This window comes from Rhea pennata, chromosome 1, assembly GCF_028389875.1.
Source record: "Rhea pennata isolate bPtePen1 chromosome 1, bPtePen1.pri, whole genome shotgun sequence".
NCBI classification, from domain to species: Eukaryota; Metazoa; Chordata; class Aves; order Rheiformes; family Rheidae; genus Rhea; species Rhea pennata.
Window position 1 is genome coordinate 152,698,672 of NC_084663.1, and position 13,632 is coordinate 152,712,303.

General features: G+C 35.7%; 1 protein-coding gene across 1 annotated transcript in view; it reads right to left on the bottom strand.

The window, feature by feature from the left end:
* Window positions 1–541: 541 nt before the first annotated feature.
* Window positions 542–13,632, bottom strand: part of ATP11A (ATPase phospholipid transporting 11A) — a 138,029-nt gene continuing 124,938 nt past the window's right edge. The window contains exons 26-29 of the mRNA XM_062575480.1: window positions 12,341–12,406; window positions 11,964–12,067; window positions 9,785–9,950; window positions 542–2,755 (exon numbers count right to left, since the gene is read on the bottom strand). Of these exons, the coding sequence (XP_062431464.1) occupies window positions 2,498–2,755; window positions 9,785–9,950; window positions 11,964–12,067; window positions 12,341–12,406 (594 nt within the window). The 3' untranslated portion in view covers window positions 542–2,497. The remainder of the gene's footprint in view (window positions 2,756–9,784; window positions 9,951–11,963; window positions 12,068–12,340; window positions 12,407–13,632) is intronic.

Genomic DNA, 13,632 nt, shown 5'->3' on the forward strand with positions numbered 1-13,632 from the left:
GCCTGAATAATATTTTCAATAATTTCTAAGTGTTGGGTCACAAGAAGTTTGCAATGAATTGCTTTGTTAGTAGGCAGAACAGGAATGCAGCATTTATAAAAACATCAAGCAAGAATTTCCTTATTTAAGGCTAAAAGATGGAAATCAGAATAAAGTAAAAAAGCAGAAGGCTTTTTAGAATAAAAAGCAGTATAGTATAGAAAGTATACCAGTCTAATCACTGCTATCACAAACAACAAAACATGAATAGTGTGGGCAAGACTGGCAGAGCAATAGAACAATATTTCTAACTTAACATTCATCAAAATTTTAACATTCAGCCACAGTTCCACTGTAAGCTAAGTTTAGGTGGCCAAAACTCAAAAGTATAAAAAAAGTCTTCAAAATTAAAAAAAAAAAAAAAAAAGAAAGAAATGGTGTGTTAACAAATGTATGCGTAGAACAGATTTATAAATAGCTACAGTATGAAAAATATTTCAGTGCAAAGGCAATTTTAAGATTTCTAAAAAATACATTACAAATAATTTGTTAACTACACACAAGAAATTTGTCACTGCTACTGGTATAAAATTTATACCCATATTATTTTTTTTTAAAATATATACACCAGTGTTTTATGTAGGGGACGGTGCTAACTGACCAATATTCAAGTATGCAATGGCAAATACATATGTACACATCCACACTCATATACATATTTTTGTATTTCAGATTGTTACTGTTATGATGACATTCTTTGAAACTGAAAAGTGCTACATATTAAATGGTAAAAATACCTTCGTGCCACTTTAAAGGACAATGAATGCATTTGTGGTGCTCACTGTTAGATGTTCTCTTCCTTTATCTTTGGTATACTAAAGATTTCACTACTCACTTTACAGTGTATCTGTTTGTCCCAGCTCATATTGATAATATTTCAGTGTTTTTTAATATGAAATTCATTAGGAATATTGCAAGGAACATTTCTCAGTAAGTTGATTTTTCTTTTATTAAAAAGTAAATTAAGTAAATTAAAAAGTAAATTAAGTAAATTATTTTGTTTCTACTTTTTTTTTAAAAACACAAAAAGGGAAATGATTTCCGCTACCATCCTACTCCATAAAAAAGACAACTAACAATGTCTTGGTCAAGTCTTCCAATAAAGGCTGTAGCTCTGATTCCAGACATTTTGTTTTCATATAGAAATAATCTTTTAGCTAATAACCTCCCAGAATTATTTAATGATTATGGTTATTTACCAGTTATAAACACCAGGTTTACTGAAATTGATTGGAATAAGATTCATCCTTCAGATATTTTTGCACCCCAAAATAAAACACTGGACTAAAGAAACAAGACAAGGATAGAGCTAGTTGTAAAGTTAGTGCAAGGTAACATAAATGCAACAGAGATAACGGGTGTTCAAGTTGGCTATCATACTTAAAATAATTCAAACAATCCTTGTCAAACTGATTTCTATCAGAACTGTTTCATTAGTGAACAGCCTTATGCCACCTAGCGGTTCGGTTGCAAAAGTTAACAGTTGTGTACTTGCTTTGTAATAACCTCTGCTGAGCCTATTAGTCTGTATTTAAAAGGATCAAAGCCAGATAGTAAAAGACTCATATCTAGGTAGGAAAAATTGGCCTTTTTTCCTTTTTTCTTTTTTTAAGAAAAGGCTTTGAAAAAAAACAAGCTTTCTTTTTACTACGCATACTTTAAAATCACCGAGATAGAAAAGAAGTGAGAGCACTGGCTAATTTTTCATCTTTGACAAATTCACAAAGACATTTTAGGCAAAATGCTTACATTCAGGTTTTGAGTAAATACCAACACTGATCATATTTACCTATTTAACAGCCAACTTGACTTTAAATAGTGCATATGCGACACAAGAATTATTTTGCCTATCTTTCTACAGGGAAAAACTAAAAACCATACATAACCCTGATTTGGCCACTTACAAGGAAGTGAGTATTAGAGAGTGTTTCTTGAAAGCAGATTTGCACAGAGGAAACACCAGTTTGTTCTACAGAAAGAGCAAAGAAAGAAAAAGGACATAGCAAAATCAGAAACTGTACTTGTTAAATATGCTTTAGGAGACTTTCATTGGTGATAACTGAGGTCATTGCTTCTGGCTGAAAATTAAAACTGTTGATCTCAAAATGTAGCTCACTGACTGAAACTATACACTTCAAGTAACAAAGGAAATGACTAAAGATGACAGAAGCAATAAAACACACAAAACTCTTGACAGAGAACGAAGGATTTTTAGTGCTATCAGTCTCACAGTACCAGACTGTGCAGATTGTTCATTGCTCCAGTAGTTTGAAACACAGAAGAGGCCAATTGGCCTGGAAGGTTTCATACTTATAGCTTTTGATCCTGTTTGTCTGAACATTACTTCAGACAGCAAAAGCGAAGCATAGTTTAATATATTTCCGTGATGTCTGTTTCCTGTTTTTGCAAAAAAAGAAATACACAAAACCAGTTTTTAAAGGCTTGAATTGGTGTTCTGTCATACGGATGTTTCCAAACCTGACCCACTGTAGCGGTAGCCTGCACTGGAACGACAATGCTTATTTGAATAGCCAAAGACAGATGGAAGTACTGAATAATCAATGCCTCTCCAGTGCGTAAACATCATTTTTTTAGAACGAGAATTAGACCTTCTTGCTGGGGAACTGCTGCAGTCACTGCTCCTGTATCTTGGGCTTTTCAGACAGGCAAGAGGTGTGAATTCGGAGATGTGCTCCTGACAGTGCCTTGATGCATTCTGTTAAGAAAAAGCAAATATATAGTAAACAGATAATTTCAGAACCCAGAATTCTAAAATTGTGTTCTCCCATAGGGCTATTATACTCTTGGAATATTAATGCCTCTCACTAGATCACCACTCTGGCTATTTGTTTCAAGTAGAAGTATAATCTCTGCATGTTGAACAATCAACCACTTTCAGTGCAATTAATTTTATATTAAGACCTACAGAATCAGGCATAATTTTACATACAATTTCTAAAGCTGATAATGGGTTTTTTAGAGAACAGATGAAGACACAGAGGATTTTTTTCAAGTTGAGTTTTTTATCAGGTTTATATAGCATTTTGCACTGATTACTGATATATCTTTTTATCTCTGACCTTTTTCAGTCAGGATTTTTTAATGGGAATTTTAAGAAAATAGAAAAAAAATCAACTACTTTGCCCTGTACTTTCAAACAGAGAGAATTCTCTACAATTGGCTTGTGCTAATAGATGAAAGTGCCAGTGGTTTAATGCACTAGTTTTGTACTTTTAAGCAAGAGCTGGTTTTGGACTTGCTTAGGTTACATGTGGCATCTATACAGGCAATTTATACTACATATCACAATACTCTCTGAGTCTAACTATCAATTAACATTTATCTGTACTACATAATCATCCAACATTCTGGCAGAATCAGCATCTCCACTCAGGAAATACTCAGGACTAAAGTAATAGCATAATTGCATGAGAAGATTCTGGAATATGTGCACAAACTAAAAGAAAATTGGTATAGTGCTTTCCTAAATCAAGGTCATCTGCTCTCCCTGCTAAATGCACACATACTTTCCAGGTACAGGATTATGGAGGTAATGTGATAGTATTTAAGATATAAATACATTATAAGCATTATTCAAACCAATGGTATCAATCACTCTCCCCATGAATACTATATATACCAGCAATATTCTTAATCATCCACTTTCTTTTTCCCTGCTAACATCAATAAAATAGCAAAAAGGAGGAAAAAACAAAAACATTTATGAGGTATTATAGAAATCTACCTGAGATTTAATATTATATTTTTTTATGCCAATTGTAAGCTCAAAATACTACTCTTACATATCCAAGAGCATGCAGAAAGCTATCTTAACAAGTTACTCTAGGAAGAGGGAGTGAGCCAACTGTACCAAACTATTCACTATCAGTGTTGCCTGGCTTCTTTGAAACACATATATAGACCAAATACCAACATTAATATGGAAAAATGCAGATAATCAGGTAACTTATTTGCAGACTGTTTTGGAAATGTTAGAGGGAGTTTTCAAACCCTGATTTGCTACTAGCTTTCCTATTCTTCTATCTACAAAGTAAAGTATTTTAGTTGCCATAAGCATCTCTGAAAACAAAACTGTATTTTTTCCAGACATAAAATGTTGGATTCCAAGACTTGCTATCTTTTAATCTGCTATGCCTAATACTACTCAAGAAAGTCAGAGTTTTCTACTACTTCTCATCTAGCAGATGTTAAAAATAAATCAAAAGAACCCTTCACCTACCTTTAAGCCCTACCACCCAGGCTATCTTCTCCCCCCATCAGCTCATTATGTTGCATTTGTCCTCTCCACATACAGGTACTTTGCTCCTTCACTTAATTCATTGCGTGTTGCTTTTTGGGGTCAAGAGAGTGTGTAGGGACTGGAGCAAATATGGCATTCAGGAGGGAATAAATGTATTTGAGTAAAAAGGATTAACATTTTACTTACACTTGTTAGTGTAACCAGTGGTATGTCAAGCAGATAATATAAAGCAGAGAACTCCATTCTCCTGTCCTAATGTTTTGAGGCTTTAGGAACTCACCACTTAAGCTCCTGTTTCAGATGTCTGGCAAGACTACCATACTTCTCTGTTGGTCTCAGGCAGCAACACACTGATGCACTATGTAGACCATACTATTATGGTAGATGCTGTCAGATGTATAGCCCCAGTCTCATGACACAAGGTCTCATTCACATGTAACTTGCTTATCTTCCTCTTTTAATGTCTGCATTTGGTCTATGTATATATTCAAGAAGTTGAGATATGATGGATAAACTGCTAATGGGTGAGAATTACTTCTGACTTTATATATTCTATACCATAGCGTAATGTGAATGCATTCTGCAATAATGGCTGCAGTTCTATAAAACAGATGTCACACTACACCCAATGTATTAATGGGACTTTAATGTAGGTACACTGATTCATGCAGACGCACTGTTTTGCATTACAGTAGTAAGTGTCTAAGTCAGAAAGATCTTACCTGGGATACGGAATAGCTCTTGCAAAAACAGCTCTCCAAGTAAAATCTAATGATTTTATATCAATATTGGTAAAGTACAGCAAAAACTCTGGAGGAAACAGTTGATTTGTAAAAAGCACAGTTCACCAATAGAAATTAATCCAAACTGGCAACACATACAGTACTGTTACCTAGCTTTGATCTAATTATGCCTCGGAAGCTGAAAGATTTCCTTCAAGAAGTGGCCCATCGCTGTTCGCCAGTGCATTTAGAGTTGTTTTATGTCTCATACTCTTCTGCAAGGATGAGGAAAAACACTGAGACTCTTGCTGAATACATAAGGGAAATGTGAACGAACTGTACCATTTGGTACAAATGTAACTACTGTACCAAGGTCCTGTAAAGTGACAGATTTTTTGATAGATTGAAAAATAAAAGGTTATTCAGCGTAAAACAAGTTTTCTATTTCTCAATCCTGATGTTAACCCTTTGAGCCACACTGAGGATGTTTTTAATTCCATTCCAAACTTTATTAAAAAAATACTTAACTGCCCCCCAAAATATTTAAATTGTACCACAACCAGCTACCGTGGGCTGTGTTCTTCCCCACTGACAATGACCTGTATGGGATTAGAGAGTTCCCTTTGATTTGATAAAGCCATGTATGAGTGCTGTACCTACAGCAGTACAGGGCATTTAGTAGCCCCGCTGGCCCAGTATTTCTTTTAAGGTGTTCTCGCCTAGCCAGCCCAGGCATTCTAAATTAAGGAGCAGATGTCCTGCTTCACTACTCCCCAGGACAACAGTATAGTGAAGGGAGTATTGCACGTGAAGGTGATGGAGCCCAGCAGTAATGAAGGCCGACTTACAGCTTATTCATTACAACGTGGTGAAAGACGGAGGGAGAGCTGCCAAGGTAACTTCTTCCACAGAATTCAAATATTGCAACAGCAGCATCCCCTTCTTTGTTTTCCATAGAAGAGGAGCCCAACACATGACAAAGGCAACATTTTACTGGTCACTAGTTTTCTAAGAGTGCTGTGCACTTGTTCAACAGAAGCTAAGCCCATCAAGGAACAGAAGAATGACAAATCCCCAGAGACACCCAGTGGCAGAAGTGCCGCTTTGGGTTTCCCCAAGAGTGGCAAAGGGTAGAGATTTCATAACAAGGCTGATGGTCTGATCTTGTGACTAAAATGAAAGTGAAGTAAAAAACCATCAGTCAGAAGCCAAGAGAAAAAGAAAAATGTTTCTTAAAAAGGAATGAAAACTTAGAAGTTATTTACAGCTCACAATCCAAATATTAGAAAATATCTGGGATTACTGAAGCATTGTTAATTGAAGGGACAATAAAAAACATGAAGAGGATAATTTGTATTTTCCACAACAAATTAATGCAGTTTGGATATTAAAATAATCCTACTGCTTATTAAAAGTAAAGCCTGAGAGAAACCCCATACAATCCCTGTTCTTTTCTTCTAGTTAAAGAACAAAATTCAGGTTGATGTATTGAGTCGAACAGTCACATGTATGAGGCGTGAGCAGGTTTTGGCCTGAATTACTCAAAGACAACAGATTCCTCCAAAGCTTTTGCAGAACTAATGTTCTAGCCCATTAAAAGCTAGCTTTTAGCTAGTCTTGTGTTTTACTTGTTAACTGTTCCAGAAGTTCTTTATTATAAAGAAGGTTTCATAGCTTATATGAATGCAGTAAGTTTAAAAATAATTGGTTAAAAGCCCATTCAAACTAATCCTAAGGGAACTATAAGCTAGTTTTAGCCAAGATGTTCAATAGTGAAAACAATTGGTGTATTTTCCTTGTGATTTATGCAGTTTCTGTCATTTTTATTGACTACATTTTTGAAGGCAGAAAGAGAGAGAAAATGTATTTAATGTAGTTAAAAAATAAGGATATAAATTCTACAGTGGAAACCAACAGTCTCCTACTACTCAGTCAAAAAGAGCTTTCTTATAAACTTCAGTGAAGCCAAAATTTGCTAGTTTTTTTCAATTTCATTATTAAATTAGTATGTATTTCTGGATCTTGGGCTATTTTCTTTCTGGAAAGAATCACAGAATTTCATAAAATGGAGTACAAGAAAATCTTGATTTCAAAATGTATGCTAGAAATAATTTGCCAAAAAAAGCTGTATATTCTTCCATAACAGCAGAGGAGATACATCCAGATATTTGAAAGATCAATTCGGTATCTTCCAGTACTACATTTTCTGTACTAAGCTAGTAACATTGGCATAATGGGTATCATCATTTCTTTGTGTGGTAAATATTCCACTTAGTCACAACATGCATTCACCTAGAGATATATCAATGAATGGGAATCTAAGATTCTTAGATTCTTGAGGCAGAAACATGTAAAATTGAGTAATAACAGTGGCAAAAATGACAGAATAGTGATAGTGATGGATTGTGACAATGATTCATAGGTTCTTTGGGATAAATAAACAGAAGAAGGAAAAATCTATATAAACAGTATTCTTCTTTAAAGTACAGTTGGCTTGTGAATCAGAAATGGAGACAATGAGTATGGTAAATAACTTCTGATGATAAACTTTCTACTGTCCTTGAATGAAATGGCCAAGCATGCAGAAAGGCAGAAAAAAGTCACCTTTTTTTCCATTAGAAACTTAGACTGCTTGAAGTCTGAGAAAGCATAAAGATGGTGGACTGCTCAACAGAAAGGCACTGATGTTTAGTCTGATTTCCCCAGAAGATTGTAGGAAGTAACCGTGCACATCATTTATGATTAAAGCAAGGTAGCAGTTATTTAGACAGAGCGGATTGGAAGACAGGAGGAAACAGAGAGAGGGAAGAAGAAACACAAGGGATATATCTGGTTAAAAGCCAAAGATTTTCTACTAAATATTAAAAAATGAGTATTGCCCAGTGTTAATCCAAAAAGTTTGCTTTACAACTGATTCATTTTCAGCACTAACATACAATGTCAATGAGAAATGCTGTAATACCTTAATTGGGGTATTATTTGTTTGCATTAACCCATTCACATTCTCTCTTTAAACTTTTAAAATTAAAGCATGCAGAACTACACTGAGCAACTTCTTCTACAAGCAGCATATATGCCATATAGACATCTATTAAACATATCTAAATAGAAAAAATGCTACATGCTGATAAGCCTGCAAATGCTATAGTCTTGCCTGAAGTACAGCATTTCATAATTCTGTATATTCAAGGAATGCAAAACAATGGCAAGTAGTTTACTTTACAAATATTAAAATAGAATTATTTTTACCTTTGCCAAAAAGGAAATTTTATTTTCCTTAGAAGTGAAGTTCCTTTATTCCTTTCCTCTTAATGAAAAATATCTTTCCTAATAGAAATTAAAATACTAACTAATCCCAACACACAGTTACTGGTAATTCATAAATTTAACCTATCAGTGGCAGCTGGTGTGCTGAAAAGAGCAAGGGAAGTAACACAAGGTTCAGATTCAATACCTCTACCATCCATACACCTTCTAACATATGTAACAAATGAAAGCTTGCTGAAGCCAAAAATACAGGCAAAATCTTCAGCTGGGGTTAGTCTGGTGGCCCCAGACCATGCTTCCCATAGAACTTGGCTTCCCTTTCAGCCTCAGCAGAGGAGGCCTTTATGCAACAGTTTGTCCTGTTGGGCCGATCAGAAGAAAGGTGACAACAGATTTAAAAATACTCTTCTCATGGGGACAGTAAGGCATACGTAATTTACTATGACAAATATATATGAAAATTTTTCTAGAAATAATGCATCAAAATAGGCAAAATAAATATAATTTGAAATATAAAAGAGGAAAAATGTTTAAGAGAATATGAATAAAGTTTAAATACAGATTTTTGTAACAGGCATAGCATCAATACAAAATAGTTCACTAAGAAAGTGTTATATTGCACAGATCATGCAATACAATTGAATGTTGGCATGAGTTTACTACATATTCCTTACCAACACAATATATATTCATCACATTTATTTTAAGCATATAAATTACAGTTTTTGTTCAACAATAAACACACATGCAGCTGCAGAGTTCCTCTTCTATAGGATTGAAACTGCTTGTTAAAATCTCTGCTTTAAAGTGGATTTCAGTAAAATGACATATTGGGTTTTAACTTGGACTTAGCTTATTTAGCTTAGCTAAATTAGCTTGCAGACAACTATGTTCAACTTGGACAACAAATGCTAAAATGCTCCTATCAAAGATTCCTTAGTGCAGTAGAATAATGCAAATATATTTTCTGTGTTGGAAAGGTAATTACTTCAAACCATGGGTGTGGACAGCACCCTTGAATACTCTGCAACAACAGAAACAACTGAAGGCTCTGTCCTAGGCTGAGACAGATGCCTAAATTCCCCTTTCCCTGCTTCCTATTGGATACCTTAAACTATCCAGGCCATGTCCCTATTTCCTATGTCACTCTTCCTATCTACCCACACTGAAATCCTCATCCCTTTGTCCTTTTTATTTCCTTAAATCAGGAATCATATTCAGCCGTACAGCCATCTCCCACCATCTTTATCAGCTGATTTCCCAGTGGTTGTTGGTAAGGAGGCACAGAGCTCACCCCAGGGTTTAGGTAAATACCACCATGTAAATAATAGGCAGTTTCATTCACCATACCACTTGGAAGTGTAAAGTAAACAACCAGTGACATACATTATACATGGGGAACCTCTGCTCTAAGCTTGTTTCTAAACCTGAAAGAAGTCTAATTATTAGAGATCTGTGGTACAAAAAATAACTGTACAACAAAAATATTTTTTACCTGGATTCTTTCTGTTGCTGTAGGCCACAACTGTCTGCATAAAACCTTCTTAAGAACATCTGGAAGAAGGCTGACAGTTATGAGTAGAATTATAGCCAGCCATGCAGGACCACTAGACAGCATTTGCATGAACACATAATACATCCTCTGATAATTGAGAAAAGGCCTAGTGGGAAAAGATTAAATAGAAATTCAGTACACAAGAGAAAGGCTGGCAATGTTAAATATATTACGACAGTAATGAAATGCAGCAGGTTCAGTTCCTCAGTTTGTGCAAGGTCATCCATCCCAGTTTTCTCAAAGTGAGATCTGGACATTCACTGGCTAGAGCGAACTGTCTTCCTCTTGTCTTCCAGGGTGTAGGGAAATATCATGTCATCCTTCCCCCCAGGCTGCCTCTCTCTTGCAAAGACAAAGTTGCATTCTCACCCTCAGTTTATGCTCTTCCACCTACTCCTTATCTCACCCCCGTATTTCTTCTCACAGCCTCCTAGCCATTACTTCCTTCTGTTTCCCACTGCACACTCTCGTGCATGGCTTCTCAGAGCAAGGCTTGTCAATCATACCTCTCATACCTTCTTCATACCTCTCATTCCTCAAGCACCCCCAGACAGCTCTGACTGGGGCTTCATGTTAAGCTCCTCAACCTATTCACCACATTTTTTATCTTCCTCTATTCTCATTGCTTTCACTTGCTTGCCTTCACTTGCACGTTTCCCTGTATCTGGATGGCAGTTTTACGATCATTAAAATGCCCTCACTGCTTTCACTAATTTAAGGTATATGACAGTCATTTATTTTTACCCTAATTGGAACTAGAGGCCATGCTTACTGAGAACAAAGATCAATGGACAGTTTGTAGCAATACTGCAGTGTAAAGCCCTAATGTCAGTAATTAAGTACTATACCAGAAATCTCTTTAAATGGCAGATAGAATCTCCAAATACGTAAAAATTGTTAAAATAGCCCAAATATTTCCATATTGGTATAACCATATTTCAGCTTGTTTCCAAATTTTGATAGACGTTCCTGTATTCTAAAAAGTAAGCAAGTTAAAATACGCTGCTGCATGTAAATAGTGACATCTCTAATACACAGCAGGACTGACAGTTTCAGGAAAAATAGCACTTCTGCAAACTGTTGTCACTCTGATGATGAAAAAAATGAGATCTGATTTTATTGAAAAAAAAGAGGCTACTGAATATCCAAGAGCTGACAGCTAGTTACTCATTTGGAAAGGAATCACTGTATATTCTCTCTCCAAATTAAATGGCACCTCAATTGTCATGCAACAAGTAGCTGTTGTTTTATCTCGGGTCCCTCAACATGTTTATTTACGCATACAAAGTAGAACAGGCTCCAGCAGGAGAGATTAAAAGAGAGGACCTTGTACCTACAAACGCTCTACAGGTGAGAGACATGAATTCAAGTTCCTGATGACAATCAGGCATAATAAGAACTTGAACCTGTACTTCAACTTACTCTCCTCCCAACAATTTCCATTTCAAGTAAGCAAAATTTTTCTAAATAATAATAAAAAAAAGGGTTTAATATTTTTAAATCAGCTATGGGCAGGAGTTATATTGTTTCTTAAAAAGCTTCTTTTCTTACCAGCAGTAGGATAGGTAGGTGTTCAGATATTTAGAGCTAATCTACTTTACTAAATAAAAGAGGGCAAGGAATGACCTCAAATACATGGCCCCTCATCATTCACATGGCTTCATTGTTATTTCACTGCCTGGCTCTAGTTTAGACTGTTAGAAGTCAAGAGAAACACGCTTTGAGTGGCTAGACCCAGGCAGCATAGATTTGACCTACTCTGTGACATTCTGCCTCAGACAGATAGCCTTGGCCACTAGAACCAATCCTTTGTCTTTTTTTATTTATAGTATTGAGATAGCTTTAGTGGCAGTCAGAGGTCTGATATTCGTCTTCTCATAGCCTTCTCTAAGAATATTTCTAGCAGCCTATTCTCTAAGAATATTTTTCAGTGAAAAAAGAGCTGAGCATTCTGTAATCAGCATTACTGCCATGTTTAAAATGTGATAGCTATTGGAAGTTCTACAATATATAAAAGCTAAAATGAATTGTGTTTTGGGGGAAAAAACGAAATATCTAACAACTCTACTTAGGTTTCTGAAATAACATTTGCAATGCAATTTTTTACTTCAGTTCATACCAAATAATTCCTCCCCAGAGTAGAGAAAAGATAATGTAGAATAGCAGTGATCCCCAGATCATGAAGTGATTTATCCATGTCCAATATTGTGTATCTAGTGCAAGCTGAAAAAACAACAGATTTGTTATTACTATAAAGAAGCAACAGAACACTCAGTAGGAGTGAACTAAAATTACACAAGATAAAGATGCTACATTGAATTAGTTAACAAAAAAGCTTTTCAATTTTGAGCAGTTAAAAAGGCACAAATGGCAGAACCTGTAAATTAAGCTAGTAACCTCAAAATGATGGTTATAGAGAGAAGCTCATATTAGTAATCAGCCATGAGAAAACGAGCTCCAAGCAAGTTTCAATGGAAAGAATACAGCATACCTTACCTTCAATGTAACTGTGAATACAAGCACAGTAAACACCAATGTTCCAAAGGTCCAGTTTCCAAACATCTATAAAAGACAGTAATCTTACACTGTAATGCCAGTTATAGACTATCTCTTACACTGTATCATTAACTGTCTAGAAACAAACACTTAAAGCTCATGTATTGCCTTGTATCATGAACTGACACTAACCAACAACCTTGAATTGTATGTTCTGTCGTGCTCTTGTGTGTACACACTTCGAACTACATACAGTAAAAAACACACAATCAATGCACTTAACCCAAAGTTCATAGGTATATTTCTTTACAAAAACAAAGTGTAGCACAGTTAATGAGTTGCTGAGATTTCCAAATGAACTGCAGTAATTTTATGAGTCTTCTTGGCCATCATCTTTTCTCTGATCTCACTTCTCTGCCATCCTTGGAGTCTCACAGTTTCTTGGAAGTTCAACAATATGTTTTATAGAACACTAACAGTGCAAGTAAGAATGTGATAACCATCAAAGCCACATTAAGTACATAAATGTTCTAACATTTAAAGACAATACTTCTGAATTGTAGTTAATTTTCTCCCCACCTGCATAATGATATAAAAACACTTTAGCTTTTCAAGTGGTCAGAAATGATCTTTTGTAACGATGGAGGGAACTATCAGTGGTGAATATGGTCACAGCGGATTGCTGGAACTGCAGCAGCTATGAGATGACCAAGTTCAGGGTCCAGAGAAATGTTGGGAAAATAAGCAGCAGAGCTCGACACTATGTTTTAGGAAAACAGACTGTTTAATTCAGGGAATTGCAGCCATGAAAAAGAAGGGTGCCCAAGAGAGCTGAATGATTTTTAAAGAGAGAAATGCTGAGATCTTAGGAACCCTGTTCTGCAGGAAGATGTGGAATTTCAGCAGAAGACACCATTGGCCAAGTAGGAAGTTTCTCAATGAACAAAAAGGCAAAAAAGAAACATGCAAGAGCTGGAAACAAGGGTAGGCAACAAAAGATTAGTATAAAAGCACTGCCTGTGAACAAAGGAACAAAATCACAAAGGCTAAAGCCCAGCTGGAACTAAAATTAGACAGGGATGTTGAGGGTAACAGAAAGGGTATCTACAGATATCCTAGTTTAAAATGGAAAATGTAGGTCCACTGATAGAATGGTGAGGCAACCTAGTGAAAGACGATAAAGAAAATGGTGAAGTACTGAACACCTTACATATGAGTCTTCAAGGGCAAAGCATGCTCCTGCATGGAGCAGCACAATTTGGGAAAGAGAGGAAAACCCAATAGTGGGGAAG